The 22437-nt window shown below is 46.1% G+C and overlaps 1 protein-coding gene across 1 annotated transcript in view; it reads right to left on the bottom strand.

The window, feature by feature from the left end:
* The window catches only part of LOC138514668 (pinopsin-like), a 200774-nt gene extending 195382 nt beyond the window's left edge, over positions 1-5392 (bottom strand). The window contains exon 1 of the mRNA XM_069630096.1: positions 5065-5392. Coding sequence (XP_069486197.1) covers positions 5065-5392 — 328 coding nt within the window. The remainder of the gene's footprint in view (positions 1-5064) is intronic.
* Positions 5393-22437: the final 17045 nt, after the last annotated feature.

The raw sequence follows: 22437 nt of genomic DNA, 5'->3' as shown, positions 1-22437 counted from the left end.
TGGTGTTCTTTTGGGAAGCATCCTGAAACCAGACCGGTCTTTGCCCACTAACCGCATGCCCGCTGCAACCCTGCCATTCAGCTGTCCTGATTATCTGTGACCAGACAGGCCCAGCTGTTGTTATGCTAGGAGAGTCCGCCGCTACCTGGTGACCCGAGCCCTGGAGTGCAGAAGCCGGTTGACTGTTCCTAATCCCAAATTTAAGAGTGGAATGTGAGTATCCCCTTCCCATAACACATAGTCTACCCCCTCTTGACTTTTGTCTTTGTCCCACTCTCTAAGCAACCCTATCCATAACTTCATAACTTGTATAGACTGTTTTAATTCTCTGTGCACCCTGTTCTTGTTTCTAGTGTTAGCGCAATTCTTTTGTTCGTCTCCTCGGGTAACTCCTTAGTCAAATTTGGAATAATTTAAAGTAATTCCCACATAGATCTGAACACAGCGGGAAAAGGTTGATGTTGCGAATCAATCTTTGAACGTACCATGGCTTTCTTTAACAATATAGTCTAGATAATTTAGTTTAAGTAAAATTTGCCTTTCATTTTAAAACCGATTTTCTCTTTGTAACTGCTCTATTTTCCCAAAAATGAACCTAATTTTACCTTCCAAATCCCTCTCAATTCACCAGCTATAGTCCTCCTTTCACTTCTATATTGTCCCTGTGCTGTGCATCTCTCACCCTGCCAAGAAACCGCATTCCAATTCAGTGTTTTTCCCCCATTTTTTGAAAAAAACTTTTTGGCATTTAAAACTGCAAACTAGAAGAAAAATGAAACTTTTCCACGTGTGAATTCGGCTGCACTGGGTTTTCAATTTCAATCTGTTTTGTGAACTGCATGCTTTTGTGATACCTTACCTTATGGGTGATAGTGATATAACATCCCTAATACTGTGATAAAACATATATATATATCCTTATTTAAACACACGTATAATTAATTATTTGTCAAAATCCAAGTGTCATTTGTGGGTTGAGGGAGCATTGCTGGGGGAAACCTTAACCTGGGTGCTAACTATCCTAATTCAAAAAGTGTTCCCATTCATTTGCTTTGCATATGTTATTGTGGAAGGTTAACTAAGTGTAGTTTAGTAGTTTATATTGTAATTATCACCCCATTGGTGATTGCTGCCCAATATTAAGATGTGGGTGATTTTTGTGAATCCTAAAAATAAATGAATATTGTATTTTCACCAACCGGCCTGGTTCATGGTCCATTGTGAACCGGGGTATTTATAAAAGGGGGTGTGAGACAGGTTGGGTACCGGCTCAATTTGAATTAGTTGAAATTAAAGAAAAAGTATTCCTATTGAGCACCACATCCCAGGCTCAGACCAAGTGTCCTGGTCCAGTGTGTGACGCCCGATTGGAATCCTTAAGAAGGCGGAGGAATGCTTTCATGGATGGTGTCACAAATCGAGTATAAGCCTGAGAAATATCTCACCCTCATTGCTTTGGATACTTCAAATTGAATGTAGAATCCGTCCTGCCTGCCTGAATCCAGTGCCATATGCAGAAGGCAGGTGAAGGATCAAGTGAAGCAACAACTCTAGTGCCAATGTGTAAATCTACATGGAGGACAGTGGGGGGGCAATTTATATACTAGCACAAAGCACTGATAGGCCCAGTGTTCATACAGTCTACAGAGCTAACGTTGTATGTGAACATGCATCAGAAGGGCCTCAAGTTCATTCCCCCCTTTGAATTCTGGGATGTGTAGTTCCCCATCTTTCAAATTGGTGGGAAAACTACAAAATAATTGATCTTTAACCCGACTCTACTGATCACAGAGAAAGAGCGGTCACAGAATCAAAGCTGCATTTACTAATGAGGCCTCACTTTCCCTATGCTCTTGTCTGCCAAACGCCACATCCCACAGTGCAAGATCCAGAATGCACAGCACTTGCTTACTGCAGCCTTTCCAAATCAAATCGAAAAGCTCACTTAACAGCTGCAGGCCCTAAATAACATGACGGTTATTATAGTTCAATTAAGCTGTTCACGGTATCTATAACGGTATACTGTTATACCGTTACACCCCTACTTGTGACCTGCACTTGCACTTGGATTTTTGCAGGACATTCCATAATTCAGAATTCCCCAGGAGTGAGGCAGGGCACTTCCTTTGGTTCTATGTCATATCATCGCCATTTTAGGACTGTTGTTTTTATGAATACATTTTGCCGAAAGAGGTAAACACTTTTTTTTGGGGGGGGTTTCCGTCAATACCCCCAATTATTTTTTACTCTTACCGACCCGCAACCCCTTATCTGGCCTTTGCCAACACCCCTAAATTTCAATGATTTTCTTTCGGCAAAGTGTATTCGTAAAAGAATTGTCGTAAAAACGACATTGCCCCTTACCTGTTCTAGCCATCAAAATAAACTCCCATCCCTTTAGTTACCCTAGAATGCAAACCACCTTAGACATTTTCTTAAGAACAGGCTTATTGCATAGCTTTTAATTAATATCTAGCTTTTCATTTTCTCTCACATTGCTAGCCCCAAGAAACCACATTGTGGCTCATGCGTCACTGCGAAATGGACCAGACTAAAACTAACAAGGACATTTGATCATTTTGTGAACTGAGGTTAGTCTTTCATTATACTTGATTTTCTCTGCTTCGTTATAGTGTCTTGATGAATCTCATTATTGTTTACTGCTTTGAGGGTCATTACTGTTGTTGACTTGTATTCTGAGGGGCCATTGGTAATTAACATTTACACACTAGCTGGCGGTCACAGATGCTGCTTCGATGAAATTTTCGATGCATTATTGATTGCTGAATTTCATTAAATCTGCCTGCCATCTTCAATAAAAATGTTCTCCAAAATGTCCATCCTTATCTAGAGGGTAATGGCTTTTGTACAGAACAGCCACATTACAATATCTTCATATTGCAAATAAATAGAAGGGTCATGTTTGACCCTTTGTCTGTATTACTTTGCCTAAGTGGTCAAAGGGTACAGGGACAATTAACTGATCTCATTGGAGCAGGGGAGGGCTACGTGGACCGGAAAGTAGATATTGGCATAAGCAAGAGTGTTGGTTTCTATGTAGGCAGTGTATAGCCGTTTCCCTGGAATTCACCAGAAATTAGCACCATATGCCCGAGTGAAGAATAGTTTGCTCTGCATCTCTCATAATATAACAGCCATTACCATCAAACTCTCTCTACTGGCACCATTGCTAGGGAATGACATCAAACGCCCAAGCACTCACACCACTTGACTATGTATTGTGAAGCTGTTGTGGCAAATGAAAACATGCTTTCAAGGACATAGCACATCTCCACCCTTTACACACTAAGTATATACCCGCCTCTCCCGTCTCATGGAGTATGCACGCCACACTATCCAGTGCCTATGTGTTTATTCGATTGAAACACACAACTTTGAAAGTGGAAGGATACACACATCATTGCATGCTCAAAATGCAGCAATTAGTTCATTCCATCTCCTTAGCTCCTACCATGTACATGACAGCATTTGGCAATTGTAGGCTGTGCCAACATTCAGCCAAAGCTAAAAAGTAAAGGCAGAAGCACAAAACCATGAGGAATAATGAAAGAAAAGGGTAACGAACAGAAAAATGGTACAAAGCACGTCCAGGAAAGAGGAGAAAAGGAAAGGATTGATAGAAACGCTTTGATGCCATACCTATATCGGGAGGATATACAAATGCAAGATAACATAGCATAAAAGAAAGCTGGTTACACTTAACACATGGAGGAGAAAGGATGAAGAGAAGCAAAAAGCAGGGAACAAAACAAGGTGAGCAAGAAACATGTTGCAGAAAGGGAAACAACATGATAAAAATTAAATGGAGAATGGATACTGCAAAATAAACAAAAGGAGTGGGAAAGAAGAATGCCATAGAAAGATTGGAAAAAAAGATTAAAAAAACTGTCACAGTAAAAGAGAGAAAGAAAAGGGGTAAACAAGATGCATAAAATAAAAAAAGTGGTATGCAAAAGAAAATGGCAAGTGACGTAGGAAGGCAGCAATGTAACATAAAGGAGCTGATTTTGGAGCTCCCCGTTATTACACTGCAGGGACATGTTGTATTTACACTTTTGTGTTAACAGGTCCCGGCGTGTAATTTTCCCCATTGCACTGCTGCCGAGAGTTAAAGGGGGTGTAAACTGCATCGTGCAAACTGAGTAAACGTATACCCGTGGCAGGCAGCATGCACCTGCTTTCTGTCGGTGTGAAAAGCAGGTCCACAGCATTGGGGCCAAGATGAAAATACATGCTGGCTCAAATGCTGGAGTATTTGTATGGGAGAGAAGAAGGCCGAGGCGGGATCGAAACTTCTCTGTCATACAAATGAATGAAAATGAGCCTCACCATTAATTGAATGAGTAAAAGTCATTTCGATCATTAAATGAACAGTACGGGCATCGAGGCACTTGGTCTGCATGACAAGGAAAGTCCTTGATGACTCACAATATCCATATACAGAAAGGCCTGCAGTTACCAAAGGAACAGGAACATCGCTAAATGTCCATATGTACAAATGTGAAAAAGAATGAATTTAAAACTTGTATGAGTGCAAGCTACAGATTTGGAAAAGAAGGGAATACACGACTTATACTTCACTCACGATATGAAGACACTGTGGGCATGGTCTACAATGCGTTTTTTAATGGGATTTTCCCATTGAAAACCGCGTTTGTTAATCAGGCTCTGTAGGTTTAGTACACGGCTAAAAACAGAGAAATAAAGACAAACAAGTTGACTTTCCGTGGAATCAATTGTTCTATGTCATTTCATCGACGCAATTTCGATGTTTTTTTTACGAGTATGGTTTACCGAAAAAACGAATCGAGATTGATTTATTTTTATTTTTGGGGGGTTCCCCCCAGATCCTTCCTCCCCTATTGTTTTTCTTTACCTATTCCCGACCGTCCCCCCGCCCTTATATACTTTTCCAATCCCAATCCCCTTAGATATTTGGATGAGTTTTTTTCAGTAAAATGTACTCGTAAAAAACCCATCGGAATTGCACCCACCGAATCAATTACCCATCACATGATGAAACAGCGGTGGCTTGCTGCTTACCGCAGTAGTTGACAGCAAACCCTTGGAAAATACAGAAGCGCTCTCCCAGGTAGAAGTAGCCGTAGTAGTTGGTGCTTGTGACAATGGTAGTGCCACAGACAGCGATCATGAGGTCCGACACCGACAGGTTCAGTATGAAAATATTGATCGGGTTCCGCAGCTCAGGGTTCTTCATGGTCACAGCGATGACTAAAACGTTGTTAAATATTGAAAACACAGCATTAAGGAACATCAAAAATGCCAAAATGCTGTATCCTGCTCTGGGGAAAGTGGAGGGTGGAGATGTGAAGTTTTCAGGCATGCTGGGGGCAGTAGTGTAGCTCTCCATGGCGACCCAGGGTGGTTTTGGACGGGCCCCGCAGGCATCAACCTGATTTTCATAATGGATACACTCGATTCGCTTTCATAATGATCACATGGCGTGCATTACTTTCCATGTGCTGGGGGAAAGGGCCGTGGGGGGGGGGGGGAGTAGATGGTGACAAAGATGTGCATTACGATTAAAGCAACATATGCTCCTTTGATCTGAAGCGTCCAAGTATCCTAATAGGATTACAAGTCCCACCACAATGGAGTTTAATAATAGATAATATGATTAGATGGCATGAAGAAGCACATCAAAGATTATAACTCTTTTTTCAATAATAATAATGGCGCAAAACATCTCATGCCATAACCCACATTTTCTATATCTGATTAATTAATATCCATCGCCAAGATACTTAACATAGGAAATTGTGTATTTTTGTTTTGCTTTTTGGAACCTACCACGAGTGGGATAAATCCCCCACGAGACCTTGTGGTGATCACAGTATTTCATTCTCAGCTGAAAGCAATGTGAAGCATGTTTGTCTCACTGTGTTTTAATTAAAAGTGCTACCTTTGACATGCTCCAACAATGCACGAAAACATGGATTAGGAACGTACATCCGAACATGTCAATTCTTGCAGTGATCAAGTGAGCGGGAACGGTCGGGAGCGGTGTTCCACTACTTTTATTTTTTTGTGTTTCCCATTCCTCTACTTTTTACGACCATATGCACCATTCTATACCGATGATTTGCCCATTCATGTGCCTGTGCAATTGGAACGTTGTAATAGGAGTCTTAGTTATTAGTCCCTAAAACTATTACAATTCCCCAACCACAACACCTTGTTACATGTTGCACTATGCTCTCGCCTACCCTGTCCCTTTCCGAGACCACAGTTCCACTACTTTTTTCAGTACCACTGTGCAGAAAGCGTAGTGTTTGAAGCGAACTGCACACCACCTTTCGAATTCAAGCAGACATAGTTATCGTAGGTGGTGGGTGCGTGCGTTCCTAGGTGGATGTCAAGTAACACCAAGGGTTAAAATAGCAAACTGCCCGAGGGTAGTTGTCGAAATTAATCATTGCCTAATGTCTGCTGCTATGCCTATATATATATATTTTTTAAAATTTCTTTATTGGTTTAATAACATGAAATAACAGAACCAATATCATTGGCAACAGGTCAAGCATATCAGAAATATAACCCCAACTACCCCCAGCCCTCCCCTCCCCCATCCCCTCAAGACCACGGTTAGTTCATTGTTCCTCTCAAGTCTGTGCCCCAGTCCGGGCCACCTTCTCCGTCTAGCTCACTATCATCCAACTCAGGGTGGAGCAGGGGTACTGTCAGGGCCACCCAATGGTGAAGCTCCTCGCTGGAGTCTAGTCTCTGCACTTGGATCGTAGTCTCCCAAGCTGCGGTTTCAGCTGTTATCCACTTCGCAAGATCTCCCCACCATAGGGACATAAGCAGCCATCCGGGGCTTTTCCACCCCATGGCTATGCGCCTTTTAGCAGTTATGTATATAAGGTCTCTGAGCTTATTTAGGGGCTTATTCTTCCTGTTGCGCCTATATCTGCCCAGGATACAGGACGTGGGCTCATCCACCTCAACTTTGATGTCTGCGCCAGCCACTCTTTCCTTCACTCGCGACCAGAACTCCCTAATCACTGGGCAACCCCAGAACATGTGAGTCATTCCAGCCCTGGGCTCACTGCATTTGGGGCATAATTGGGTTTCAGCACCTGTGAATCTTGATATGACTTCTGGCGTGAGGTACGCTCTATTGGTGATATACAGCTGGATGAGCTGCAAGCGGGCGTTTCTGGAGATTTTCTTATGGTAGTGGGTTATATCATCCCAGTCTTTGTCTTCAAAAACAAGGCCCAGTTCCGTTTCCCATTTGTTCCTGCAATTGAGGTCGTCCCTGGTCGTGCAACACAGTAGGGCCTCGTAGATACGTGAGGTTTCGTGGCCCCTCTCAGAGGAGTTCAGTATCGTTTCGATGCATTCATTTTCCTCAGTCTTGTCGGCAGTGACCGGCCATCTATTGTTCAAGGCCTGTACAACTACCCTGTGCAACAGGAACTGCCCTGCCGGGAGGCCCGTGGCCTCGCAGAGTTCTGGGAAAGTTAAGATTTCCTGTTCTTGGATCAGGTCCCCTAGTGTGGCCACCCTGAAGGGCTCCCACTGTGTGCGTGTTTCATTTGCCCCCAGGAGTGATTAGTCATAAGTGCTGCAATGGGGATCTGTGGGGAATACGGATCTTCTGGCCCAACCAGCTTGCAGCTCCTTTTCCAAAGCCGGATCCCGAGCTTGATGAGGTACGGGCAGTGGCTCAGGGCACCCTCTCTGGCCCACAGTATGTCTCTTAATAACAGCCGGGGGAGGGCTGTTTGGAGGAGGCAAGTGTACGTCGTGCTATCATCGGCCATCCATTTCGTGACATGTCTCAGCTGGCTAGCAAGAAAGTAGAGTTCGAAATTGGGGATCTTCAATCCACCCCTCTCGTATGGTCTCTGGAGAGTCTCCAATGCCACCTTGTGCCTACCTCCCTGCCAGAGGAAGCCCCTACAGAGTTTGTTGAGGGCTTTAAAGAACAAGGGGGGGATGTTGAAGGGGACATTGGTGAAGTTATGTAATAGGCGGGGAAGGGCGATCATCTTAAGGAGACCAGCCCTCCCGGCCATTGAAAGCGGGAGCCGCCCCCAGAATTCTATGGATTTAGTGAGAGAGTCTTTGGCTTTTACAGTATTAAAGATGTGTTCTGTGCAGGGGTTACGATATATGGTTACCCCCAAATATTTGAAAGATGTCACCTGCCATTCGAGATCTAGAGGGGGGAGAGATCCGTATTCATCACTGTGTAGTGCTGCTAGGGGGTAAAGGCAAGATTTGCTTCTATTAATCTGGATCCCGGTGTGCTTGTGGAAGCAGTCCAGGGTTTCTAAAATGTAGGGCAGGAGGTGCTCAGGGTCTTGGAGGTACAAAAGGGTGTCATCAGCGTACATAGAGATGAGGTGGGTCACCCCGTCTATCTTAATGCCCCCCTCCCCGTATTCTTGTCTCAGGTAAACTGCCACCGGTTCCGCTGCAATAATGTATAACATGGGGGACAGTGGGCAACCTTGGCGGGTGCCTCTGTGTAGGGACCATTTTGCGGAATAGGTTTTTTGGTGTGTACTCTCGCAGTGAGGTTAGCATAAACTAACTGGGTCCATTTTAGAAATACAGGGCCCATCCCCATTTTGGCCATGGTAGCATACAACCGTTCCCACCTCACAGAGTCAAAAGCTTTGGTGGCATCTAGTGATGCCACTGCAAGTTTCTGTGGCCTTCCCTCAGTGCTGTAAATGACATGATGTAACCGGCGCAGGTTCTCCGTAATGGAACGCCCCGGGACATAACCAGTTTGATCTTGATGGATCAACAGTGGGATTACTCTGCGTAGTCTATTAGCAAGCAGGGCAGTGAGGATCTTGCAGTCTACTTTTAGCATAGAGAGGGGCCTGTATGAACCACAATCTGCCCCGTCCTTCCCAGTTTTAAGCAAGGGTATTTTCACGGCCTCACTCAGGGAGTCTGGGAGGATGCCACGCTCGAAGGCTTTGTTAAAGACTTGGGCTAATATAGGGGCGAGCGTCTCCTCATAGGTCTTGTAAAACTCCCCTGGGAGGCCATCCAAGCCTGGGGTTTTCCCAGCTGGTAGCGATCTAATTACCACCCTGACCTCGTCGGGAGTGACAGGCTCGTCTAGGGTCTCAGCCATATGTGAGTCTAATTTAGGCAGGTCGATTTTATTTATTTATTTTTTATTTATTTACATTTATAAAGCGCTCACACAGCCCGCAGGCATCGAGGCGCTGTTACAGGAATTGTTAGTTTTTCTTAGTTGTGCAATTGTGTTTTTTTTTCTTTGTCTTAGTTACGTATTTATAACGCGCTTAAACACTCAGGTTTTTAAGCGCGGACCCGGGGATCGAACCTGTTGTTGCTTTGTGTCGTCTTGCTTCCAAGACGCGCACGCTGCCGCTGTGCTATCCTCCCGGGTCGATGACGTCAAGGGCGTCTACGATCCTGGTGTCGGAGGGGGGCGGGGCCTCGGAGTACAGGTTGCGGTAGAAGTCAGAAAAAAATGAATTAATTTCTTGTTGGGTATGCACGGCGGTGCCGTCTCGTGTGAGTATGTGGCAAATGGGTGGCCTGGGGGTCTCCCTTTTATAGAGCCAGGCCAAGAGTTTCCCTGGCTTGTCCCCCAGGGCATGGATCCTCTCCGTGTGCTTGGCATAGCTCAGTTTACCGAGGGATTCCCAATGAGTTAGGCATGTTTGTCTGAGTTCGGTAATCTTTTGTGATTGATCAGGGGTTGGGTCAGCCCTGCCTTCAAGCTTACTCAGGTCCCTCTCTGCATGCTCTAGCAAGGTTGCATTGGATCTCTGGGTACCCCCAACAGCTGCGATCATCTCGCCCCTCATGACCACCTTATATGCTTCCCAGGTTGTGCTCATATATTTAACGCTATGCAAGTTATTTTGCCAGTGTTCCTCAGTACTATCCCTTATGCGTTCTCGGAATGCAGTATCAAGTAAGGCCTCAGCCCTCAGCCTCCATGTGGGTACAGGGGGTTTAGGCGGGAACACCTCCCAGGTGACCAACTGGGGAGAGGGGTCAGACAGCACCCTGGGCAAGTAGCGTGCATCAACATATATATACTGTTGTGTTTGGCTGAGAAAAATGTAGTCCAGCCTGGTGTGTACGGCGTGTGGTGGGGAATAGAAGGAATACTCGCATTGCTCCGGGTGTTGGTCCCTCCAAAGATCACTGAGTTGCAACTGTTGGACTAGTTTGGAAAGAATTTTGGCCGGAGGGGAGGGACGATCGTGTTTGTTGTTGGATCTATCCAGTAAAGGGTCAAGGGTACAGTTATGGTCGCCCCCCCATATCATGATTCTGTCCATGTATGGGCTAAGTCGCGTATAAAGGGAGTGGAAGAAGGTAGTTGCGTCATGGTTGGGTGCGTAAGTGCTGACTAGGCATAATTATTTGCCCTCGATGGAGCCACACACTACCACCATTCTCCCCTTGTTGTCTGTTTTAGTGCTAGTAAGATTGAAAGGGACAGTAGGGGCAATCCAGATCAGAACCCCTCTGGCATAGGAGGAGTAAGCAGAACCCACTAAGGTACCATGCCAAGTTTTGGCCAGAGCTTCCAGTTTCTTTGCAGTTAAGTGAGTCTCTTGTAGCATGGCGATTCCGACCTTGCATCTCTTCAAGTAGGATTGGACACGCCGTTGTTTAACGAAGCTGTTCAGGCCTCTGACATTCCAAGTGACGACCTTTATTGTGTCAGCCATAGGTGTTATGTGGGTTGTTGTATGTGGTAGGTGGAGCTCGAGGTCTTGTTAGTGCTGCATTGCGTATGGATGGATCCCGTGGTCTCTGCATTTCCCAGTGTATGTTCCCAACATTGGAACTAACGCCCCTTTCCCCTCCCACCTTTAACTGTAAACTCCCCCAACATAAAATTGGCCCAGCGAGGTTGCCTTCGTTATAACAGTCCCGTTTCTGCTCCGTTGGACCAAACATGGTCTCCTGGTGCCCTATGGGCGGGTAAACGTACCCTAAAGGGAAACTAACAATAAACTTGAAGTTCACAACTAACAAAACTAGTCTAGCGGAGCTGCCCCCGTTCTGACTATCACGTTTCCGCTCCATTCGACCTAAGGTCTCCTCGTGCCCTACGGGCGTGTTAACTACCCAAAGAGATTCAGGGGTGCCGGGCAACTGCTTCGGTAGTATCTGTTACCGGGCAGTACTTATTCGATCAGCTCCGAGTCACTCAATGATGCCGCAATCTGCAAGTTCTGGTTGCTTCCTTTTTCTTATCAAAGGGTGGTGTTAGTTGTTTTTTTTTGGGAGGTGCCATTTCCTTTTGTTTTGCGTTGCCTTCCCTCTATGTCTGGGATCTGCTCTCTATCCATCCATTCATTTGCCTCTGCAGGTATATCGAAGAAGTGTGTTTTATTATTTAGGATGACCTTCAATCTCGCCGGGTACAGTAGCATGTATCGCAAGCCCGCTTCTTGAGTCTCGTCTTGATGTGGGAGTATTGGGCTCTGCTTCTTTGGACCAGGAGGGTATAGTCCGGGTAAATGGCGATTTTTGCAGAGTCTCTTTCTATGAGGCCACCCGATCTTGAATGCGCTAGAATCGTCTCCCTATCTTTATAATTGAGGACTTTGGCAATTATTGGCCTTGGCGGATTTCCTGGTGGTGGGTGTTTGGTGAGGGATCAGTGCGCCCTTTTAATGGTGAACCCCTGTGATAAATTCCCAGCTCCAACTTCTTGCAGTAGCAAATTCTCCACGTAGTTAGTGGGGTCGTTTCCTTCGATTCTCTCCGGCAGTCCAATAATACTAATGTTGTTACGACGTGTAGGCCCCTCCGCCTCGTCTGCTCTATCTTCGAGGTTCTTTACTTTTTGGGTCAAGGCGTCTACCTCTCTCAAGAGGTGGGTTTTGGCCTCTGTGTTTTCCTTCACCTGGGACTCCAGTGCCTCCGTTCTGCCAGCGATAGCGCGCACGTCTTGTCTGAGCAGATTTAAGTCAATAGCCACGGCATCTATTTTGCTCTCCATAGTTTTTGGAAGTGCCATGATGGCTTCTAGGAGCTGCGAGTTTGCAGGTTCAGCAGGCACTTCCCCGGCCGTGGTTGCGGTCGTGTTTGTGGCATCTGGTTTGGAGGCGCCTGTAGCTGCAAAGGTCTCCATAGTTGTCTGCCTGTGTTTGCCTCTGGCAGTTTTTACGGACATCCCCTTGCTCAATGGCAAGCTTGCCGTGCCCAACTTCAGCTGTGCGAATAGCGCCAGTGGCTGCTTGTGGCTGTATAACTTTTATACGATTATGAGCTCTGTTTCTCAGCTTACGTAGCCGTACTGTTGTGGTGCTCGCTAGCTCGGCCTCGCAGGGTCCCGTGATGTGGCCCCGTTCTATCCCTGGTAGGGTGCCGGTCTAATGGTGCCCAGGGGGGATCCCCTAGGTGTGTCGGGCAAACTGGTCATGTGTTGGCCACTATCTTGATCTGTCACGTCGTGGGCCAGCCCACTCAGTGCCCCAGGCCCCGGGCATGTTTCATGCGTTTGCGCCCTCGGCCTCAGCCAGCTCCGCCGGGAGCTGTCTCGCGTGATTGTTAAGGTAGGTCCCTCATTGCCTGTGGGCTAGGCTCGCGTTGTTCTGCGGGTGCCGCAGCAAGATAGGCAAGGGGCGCCACACACTGCAATGGACGTTAGGTATCAATGCTTCCCTATATGTGGGATATGAATGTTATATTCACTTCATTTGTACTTTGCCATAGTACACTTTGGGTCTGTATAATGTATCTGCATACCTTGTTAATGATATTTGATGAGAGATGAAGCCCTCTGACAAGGTGGGGGGTGCTCCTATGTCCATATGATGGCCCAATCTATACGTGCGCTCCTTCAATCGGCTCACTTTAAATGTTGGATTTCATCCCCGAGTGCTACAGTTGAATCGCGGGTGGTGTGGGCTTTTGATGTCTCCCCCCTACTGACGTGATTTTGTTAAGTGTTTGGCTTCGTGCCGACAAATGTTGGGGCTTTTCATGCCCTTCTGGCCTCCTTTCGGGCCAGTTGCAGCCTGCTTAGCGAGGTGCTGTGGACACCGCCTGCCGCACTGGGCTTCATTTGCGTGCGGCCCCCTCGATGCGCAGTCTCCCAAGCAGAGCCCGTGTGGAGGAGCAGGTGGGAGGCTGTGTTGGGCTATCCTTCCATTCCCCACCTCCCGCTCCTTACCTCTCGTTTGATGTCGCACGAAGGCTCCAGGCCTCGGCTCTCCTTGGTGTGCAGCCGCCGTCTTCGCTCCCCCGCTCGTGCTGCAGGTCCCGCACCGGAGGGCCCCTGGATGCAGGTCCTGATTCTCCTCCGCAGGACGTGGCACAGTGTGCTCGTCAGCTGGCAGGGCTAGCAGCACAGCTCCCGTTGTCCTCGCCAGGATCTGTTGCAGCTGGGGCAAGCCTCTTCGCTAGTGCTGCGTTTCGGTGCCGGGCGCGGGGCTTAGTCCTCAGGCGAACAACAGGCGGACGCCATTTTCCGGCTTGCTCCTTCTCCGTGCGCATCGGTGTTTCTCCTCGGTGGGGGCACGCAGGGGTCCGAAACTTTAGTCGGTAGGTCACTCGGTACTTAGCTCCGGGTTCGTGGGTTGTTTATGCTGTTTCACCACGGCTAGGTTGCAGATATACAGCAGAATGATGGTCACATCAGCGGAGCTGTATCGAAGTCCGGCTTTCTTACATGGCGGTTGGCCACGCCCCCATGTCTGCTGCTAATATGTTGTGATGCTACCACAACATTTTACCCAGGTAATGTATCTTTTGCCAGATTCACAAACAGAAGCGCAGATGTAAGGAGATGAGAGAATGCGCTCATTTAATTTGCGCTGCTTTCAGAAGTGCTCACGTCACCGTATTTACAAAGGTAACTTGAGCGTTTCTGAAGGGCTTGGGCTGTAGCGCCAAGATGCATTGCCCAGCCTCCTTGCATACATTAGCACACTAATGTAGGACAGGCACCCAGCAGCCACGTGGTTGCTGGGAGCGTATTTCCCTGACATGGGCTGTTAAAGGGCCTGTTTTGGTGAACTGACAGGAAAAAAAAAAGCATTTCCATCCCCGCCTGGGGAATGGAAATGCTAGTGTGACAGCTACGGTCTCACACTTCAAAAGAACATCTTGACAGGATCAGAAATGACCCTATAATGGTTTGCGCCTCCCGCTGCACCTGTTCCTAAAACCTGATGCAGGTACATGACCCCAATTTCTGGGCATTTTAAAGTGCATCCCGTTTGTGACCTCGGGATGCGCTTCAACATGGCCAGAAATGGCCTGTTATTTGCACAGATGTGCAACGAGGGAAAAAAGGGCATCTAAATCGTATTTAAGATATAAATGTGCTGATGACTGAGGCGCATGAATTATGGAGACATTTATGATGATTACTTTCAGAATGTCTTTTAAGGTTGGGAATGGAGCCCTAGCTTTTGCTAGGGCCTAAGGCATTAAAGCAAGGGAGGCATAGCTTCTTAGGGGCCTTTAGTCCATTCAGACATTGCTTTAGTCTCTTGTAGTGGTTTGACAGCTTTGAGACAGTCAGGGGTGTTGCTAGGTCTAGAAAAGGTCAGGGGCTAAGCTAGTGTCTGGACTGGCGGGACTCAGGGCCAGCTAGCATTTTGGTTGTAGCACCTGAACTTCTATCCGGGGTTACAACCAAAAGACCCCGTTAGCCCCCCTCTTCCCCCCAGCAACGCCTCTGGAGCCAGCCTTCTTTGCGTTTTTACAGTGGCTTGAGTTGTGGTCGAAGCAGCGAGGGGTTTGACTGGCTTAAAGCCCCATTGTGTGTTGCACTGCTCACTGGCGGCTTTCAAGGATTGACACTGTCAAGAAGCAGGCAGCGTTGGCCCCATCGATTGTTCATTGGGTGATTTAATATTGAAGAAAAGGTGATTCGGCTATGATGGTGCAATGAGGCAAGCCCATCTCAAACACAAGAAATCCTCTAGGCACCTCAATGTGGGGAAGCAGAGCTCAAAGCACAAGTAATGCAGGAAGGCCATTTGCATCAGCAGCTCAATGGCAGTTTGATGTTGGCTCGGTTGGCTCAGTGTGGCTAAAATCAGGAAATACTGAGTTAAAAAAAACCGCATACCCAAAGGCAGCACCTTTGTACTTGCATTTCTGTAGGTTCTTTCACCAGGTTCCCTAAAAGGAATTGAAGGTTTCCTTGTGTTTCCCACTCCATGGAATTACTTGAGAGGTCTGACAGGGTACTTTCCATTCCTGGGCAGTCTCCCTGGATACCAGCAATCTTTAATGGCCGGCGAGCTTTAGTTACAACAATAACATCCCCCAATAAGTGGTAAGGGACCCTGGAAATATTGTCTTCAACCTGTGTCAGGGACTGTGAGCATCTGCAGCTTTAAAAATAATTCTGCTTGATTCATAAAGAGGATTCCAAGAAAATGGTCCAGATTATCCACCAGAAGGGGGATTGGCCCGTATAGTTTACCAGCTGTCTATATTGCATGTGTTTGCCGATGTCATTTGGGTAAAGGGAAATATCTAAGAGGACTATGAATATTGCATATGACTGATGAAAAGAATTTAGGCTCTAAGTTCAGTCTCACGTCTGTGGAGGAGAGAAGTGAATTTTGTGTCAGCTTTGTTCACAACGCACCTTTTTTTCCAGTATAGTGAGTCACTTCTACTAACCCCATCACAAATTGCTTGTGAAGATTTGTCCACCCTCAGTGGACATGAAACTGTCATTGGTTTATTTGTACTTGTATATTTTTTTAATATAATAAAATGTTTATTTTTGCACATTGAAATTTAGAATACATTCATATTTTGTTGGTTATACAAGACCGTGGGTATGTCCCTGCAGGAGGAAATGGTTTGAAAGGTTGGTGCATTGAGGATGAGAGGTGGAACATCCAGCACTCAGCCAGCTCACATCCAACTGCCATTGTATGGAACACATCCCGGCAAACGCTCCACATTCCAACACTAGCACCAAACATTCCACTAACTCTGGCACGAAACCAGACAAGCATAATACAACACATTACCTCCTGTGCTGTGTCAATCACAGAGTCCTTGGTTTGCAGGAAGTAAAGGGGAGGTTGAGAAAGAAGTGATGGCCAATGCCTTCTTCCTGAAGCTTTCAGGCCTCTCAGTTTCCTGTGCCTTCCCTCTCCCCTGCCTGTCCCACATAAAAGGGCCTTTGATGTTCCTTTTCCCATTTCAAGTCTTCCATTTGTGTCTGTGTCTTGCATCTTCTCCTAAAGTGCCTGTTCCCGGCCACACCCCCTGGCGAGGCCAGTCTTCCCACTTGGGAGAGGTGTGAGATTCCCGCCCAGGGTACAATGGGTTTCCTGGGAGCAGCTGAGCCCATGTGTTGTGTGGCAGCTTCAAGGGCAGAAGCCTGCAGCAGATGTTCCATCTCTAATCTAAAATGGAAAAGCAGATTGTGCGATAAGGGCATGCCAGCAAATGTATTTATTTATTGGACAATTTTTAAGGTGCTTATACAACAAGACAGTGTTTCAAAGCGCCACAAGGCACAAGGAAAGGGAACACTAAACAATGAAATTGAAAATTAATAAATAGAAACCGAGATTCAGAGTGTGCAAATGCAGTGAAAAAAGAGAGGAAAAAGGGAGGAGGTGGGGTGGGGTTGAGTGCTATTAGGGTCCCCTAGGGGAGGAAGTGCCAGCACAGCCCATAGTGGGGCACAGAAAAGTGCATGGACAGAGACATTTCAGGTGAAGAGGGAGGTCTACCACCCAACAGGTAAGTGTAGAGCGTAGACAACCACCCAATGGGTGGGTTTGGGCCCAGAGGGCATCTGGGGGTTTCGGGATAATTGAGCAGAAGGCCAGGACGCTTTTGGACTCTCGAGGGACCAGGCCTCCAATCTCAGCAACAGAGGGGCTCGTTAGCATGGGAGTGGGAGAGGCAAGGAGTAGAAGAGAAGAGTCTTCAGTTGTTTGCAAAACTGGAGGTGGTCCGGTTCAAGAGGGAGAGATAGAGGGAGGCTGTTCCATAGGAGAGATCCAGCTGAGGAGAGAGATATGCCCACAGCTCTCTGCTTGGAGAAGCATTTGATCAGCAGAGAGTTAGAACCAGAAGATCGAAGGGATCTGGAAGGAGAGTATTTAGCGAGAGAGAGTTGCAGTTATTGTGGCCCCAGGTCCCTGACAGCCTTGCGGATGATGCAGAGGGTCTTGAATTTGACCCTTGCAGTAACTGGGAGCCAGTGGAGAGATTTTAGAGCCGAAGAGTTACTGTCCCAAAGCTTGAGGCCAAGGTTAAGTCTTGCAGCCCTAGACTGGATTAGTTGAAGAGGACAGAGCAAAGAAAGAGGCAGACTGTGGTAGAGGCTTTTACAGTAGCTGTTACAGTAGTCTAGCCTGGAGAGGACCAGAGCTCTAGAGACATTGAGCTTCTGGGGGTAGGTGAGGAAAGGAAGAATGCCCCTAAGGAGGTGAAGTTGAAAGTGGGCCTTCTTGGCAAGGTCCAAGATGTGAGGAGTAATGGAGAGGGAGGAGTCCAAGATTACCCCAAGGTTTCTGGCCTCAGTGGAAGGGTTATGGCTACATAATTTCCCCTTCATAAATCACTATATTTATTTTTAATAATATATAGTTTTGCCTTTACTTCAGCACAGTCCCCAAGTTTGAAAGGGGCAGTTTGCCCTACCATCAGACTGATTACATGAAGAGGTAACAATTGAAATCTGTTTGTTCACATTTAAATGGATTCACGTTTCTATTCCCAAAAAAGGTCAATTCAAAGTTTAGCAACATTTTATTTCTAGGCAGCTAGCAACAGATACTTTGCAGAGCTGCTGTCTGGTGTGGTTGGGAATGCTTCTACCAATTTGTAAACTGCTAGCACCTTTGTAGCATATTTTCCAAACCAAAACTCGTTCTTACCATCTAAATGTAGTCCCATTTCGCTTAACCTATAACACTGGAATCGTAGGGTGAGATGTGTCACTAGACAGCTGTGTAATGTGAAGGGTTTCCCTTAGGGATAACTATCATTTTAAAAGGGAGTTTTCGTGAGAAACTGTTAGCTTCTGCATGTGTACATTACCACGCTGTGCATACTTTTATGTTAGGCAGTGTGTGGCCTAACAGCTGCAGGCATGTCAATTACTGATGCCCAGTAGAAAGTATACTTGTGGTGTCTTATGAATAGATGTTGATTAGTTCAATTAGGCACCCAATGGCCATCAGGCCCATCTGGGTACAAACCCGCTGGAATCAGTTTTTGAAGCATGTTGAGCAGTATGAAAGTGACGCTGTTTAGCAGATCTGGCTTTTATGGCATTATCCATTTACCTGGGCTCGTGGCATTTCAGAAAATCCAGGAGGTTTCTCGTAGCATATGAAAATACGTCAGAAGCAAAACCGGTGGAGAGGAGAGTGAAGGAGGGTAGCGTAGAGACTGATAGGAAAGGATACAGAGTGAGAGGTAGGGATACAGAGAGAGAGATAAAGGTAGACAGTGAGAGATAGAACGATAGAGAGGATAATGAAAAACCGATATGGGAGTAAGAGATAGGGGGCCGGAAGCTTTGAAGAGAAAGAGTGGGAGATCAATGAGGCAAGAAAGGATGATGTTGATGGGCTGACTTTCTGTGTGAAAAGATAAACAATCAATATTAAAGCCAATAGAGTTGTCTTTTTGTACTCATATTAGCGTTTTCTATTTCACTTAAATAGGAAGATGACAGAGTGCCTGCTCGTATTTGGTGACAGAGTTTCTGACTGTTATTGGTTTTCTCAGCATAGAGGGCAAAAATCCCTGGGTGATGCATCAGCAGATGCGGCAGACAGTACAGCATGGCCAGGAGAGCAGGTGGAAGCTTTTGGAGTCCACGTTCAATCAAGAAGTAACAATGTGTTCTTGAAAGACTGCACTGCAGCAGATCAGTGGGGTGGCAGCCTCAGAAACGACAGTGAGAGCAGGCCCGGCACGTCTGGGCGCAGAGGGAGATGAGGCAGTGTAAGTCCCTACTATGTGTTTCTTGTGCTGGCCATTGTGGGTCCATGCCAAAATATAGAAGACTACAGGGAGACAATAAAAGACAGTGGGCCTCATTACGAGTATGGAGGTAGCCATGCCAGGTACCGGGTCCAGGTTCCAGGAATGAGGAATTACCGGTCCATTTCGACCTTGGAGGGCCTGGTAATTCCATTTCCTGGAACCCCGACCCGGTACATCCCCATAGGGCTCAATAGGAATGGGGAGGTGCTAACAACGGGCCCATTAATGACGGGCCCGTTGTTAGCATCCTGGTCTGCTATTGGGTCCCGCAAGCAGGCCTCGTAATGGTGCAGTAGAGGGTTAACGGCGCCGGCAGCTCTACCGGCGCCGTTAACCACTCTACCGCACTCATTGTAATGAGGCCCAGTGTAATCATCACATGGTTCTGTGGCTGGAAGGTGGTGGCTGGCACTCTCCTGAAACAGCCCATGTGTTTGTGCTTGAAGCCGGGAGCAGCAGCCCTCCATGGGAAAAGTGAAAACCAGGGTCCAGTGAACACTTGAGGCTCCTTGAACCCAATTTTTCTAACCTCCATGTGATACTCTCCCAGGTCCTTTCGATAGCTGTCAATGAAGAGAAGGGACCTTGGATTCCTGTTAATAAAAAGAATCAACACGACTGGCAGATTGTACCTGTAAGCTGCTGCAGCCATTTGTTTATACATCTTTCTAGTAAGCATCAGCCATTGAGGTATACGTCTATCAGTTTATCAGCATCTTATTTTAAACATGTAATTTATGGTTTAATATTTTAATTTAATTAAGTAATTAAAATAGTTCTGAACTACTCGAGACATACAAATCTCTATTTCCTTTGTTCGTCAAGACTGTGGGCGCTGTGTGGTCACTGTAGATATTGGCCTTCATTCTCAGTATGGCGGTCCAGAAATAAGGGTGCCAGTATCAATGTACCGGCACCCTTTCTGGACCACCATACTACGAGAATGCCGGTAGGGGCTACAGATCCCCTGGCAGACCTGACCTGATTAGTTTTCAGGCCCCTACCGACAAGTCTCTCACTGAAGCACCGGCACCTTTAGCAACGATGCCGGTGCTTCAGTGACCCCATTTCCATGGAGTCCTTCTGGACTCCATGGACGTGGCGAATAACTGTTATCGCCGCTACTTTTGATATCCCAGTGGCACAGGCATATCAGGTGGGCTGTAAGGGTGTTACTGGGTTGCTGGAAACCCGCCGCCTACTAGTGGGTTTTACCAGCAACCCCATAATGAGCCCCAGTGTTTGTATTGTTAAGACCTTTTCTCAATATGCTTGGACACTCCTCCTCTTCTTCCTGCAGGTGGAAATGCTGCTGACAATTTATTGAGGGGAAATGGGGGAGATGGTCTCGGGCTGCCCCTCAAGTCATTTGGGTGCTCCCCTTCTGGAGCAACATTTTTTGCACTACTCGCAGTTGGCAGTTTATTATTATGCGTCATCATGGGTAGTTTGTGATACGGTATTTGGTGTTAGTGTTTTTTCCCGTGTTTGACATTAGCTGAAGCCAGCGTTGCAATTGAGATATGCTCAAACAGTGGCCAAAAGGAAAACACCTTGTTTCCGCTGGGAGGGTGGAGTCAAATCCCAAAAGAAAGGGTTAATTGGTTTCTATTGAACAGTGCCTAAAAGGCCATGGGTGAATTGGATATGTGACCCAGTGATGCATAGATCTGATTAAGACATGCTGGTGGGATTCTCCATGCACATAATGAGATATGATCGACGGAAACGGATTTCCCTACCAACGTAACATCTCCCCAACCTACAGAGACCATTATATGCACCCAGGACCACACACTTATGTACTGAACCTATAACTGCTGTTTTGTAACCTGCTATGTTACACAAGATGTAACCCTGTGCAGCCTTCTTGTCCACCATTCAATATCCACAACTAAGCTCGAAATCTTAATTGTAACTAAGTCCATCTCATGCAACAGCGTCGTGATGCCTCTGGGGTGTTTTTGTGCGCTTTGTATATGGAAATAAATAAATAAATGTATCAACCATCAAGCAGCCAGTAAACATAACATCAGAGAAAGTAATGTGTGAAAACCCTGACCAAAGAATGTTGAAAAAGAGGAATGGGGGGGGTTTGGAAAAACTAAAATTGACTAAACTAGCTGGTACTTTAGAGGCCCTCCACGAAGTTGTTCCGTTGTTAAAAGAGATTCCTCATACTGGCAATGTCAAAGAAAATCAAATTACTAATAAAATGTAAAGCAGGAATCTAAGAGTTGTAATGCACAAAGTATGTTACCATGCAAACTAGTGGGCACAGCTAATAGTGTGTTTAGGGAGTGCATATCTTTCATTAATACACTTTACCAGTATGAACCTTGTTGAAAGGTTACTAGTATCAGAGTCAACAATCAATCCATTAATAAGAAACTATGTGGAAGCTGTAGAGGGGGTGAAGAATTACTATCTGTCAACAACTATGCTTAGTAGACCCAATACCATGACGTGTGATGGAGCTGCTTAAGTAGTGGTAACAAACAGAGCAGTAAAACACACTTTCTCACTACGGGATCAGCAGCCATTGCAACTCCGCAAGAGAATCAGCGGAAGGTTGTAGCAAAAACAATGTGCATGTACATGCTATAAATGGGTCAATATGGAATATGCTTCCTGAGGCAACTCTGCTGGTAACATTAAAGAAGTGCGTAAACCATATCAACAAAGAGAATCTGCTTTCACACAAAATACTCCCTTCTGCCTGATCAGAAAACTAATGAATGATACAATAAGTAGATCAGATCTTAAATGACCAGAAGAGTGGGATGGTTTGAAACGTGGTCTAAACCCATCCATGGAGATTGTGATGTAGTTCCTTTATCTCATTCTAGTGTAACCCAACATTTGTTATCCAAATTGCACGACAACACTCTCATTCAAGTGCACTAACTGACATGCTTCCCCCCCTTGATTAGGGCTTCCCCTCAAACAGAAAAGAGGGGAGAATTGAGTGTTACCCCCTCATGGACCATAGTAGGCAGAAACCAAAGCCATTTACCAAAAGGAGGCAGAAGGGTTGCCCAAATGTTAGTGATGCACATCAGTTTGAATTAGAAATTGATGGGCTGAAAGGACCAAAGAAAGCCTGAGTCCCAATAAGTTAAGGGGAAATGGCAAATACCCCCCTGGACCCACCCAAATCGACTCAGGAATTCAAAGGTCCATTATATGAAACTAAAGTTTGAATAAAAGTTTTTTTAAATCTATTCTGGGGTGGACAACATAAACACCGGATAGATCAGCTTAATTCACTACATATTGTAAATGTTAATAATAACATATCTATTTTAGATTTAGAATGATATGATACTAAGTTATTGTGTATCTTAGAAATTATCTTAGATCATCAAATAGGTTAGAAGACCCTGAATGGATTGATTGCTGTTCTAAAATCAACATCATTGCACTACA

This window comes from Ambystoma mexicanum, chromosome 12 (genome assembly GCF_040938575.1).
Source record: "Ambystoma mexicanum isolate Mex_15411 chromosome 12, UKY_AmexF1_1, whole genome shotgun sequence".
Taxonomy (NCBI): domain Eukaryota; kingdom Metazoa; phylum Chordata; class Amphibia; order Caudata; family Ambystomatidae; genus Ambystoma; species Ambystoma mexicanum.
The sequence above is the reverse complement of the archived record's forward strand: the minus strand, read 5'-3'. Positions and strand labels throughout refer to the sequence as shown.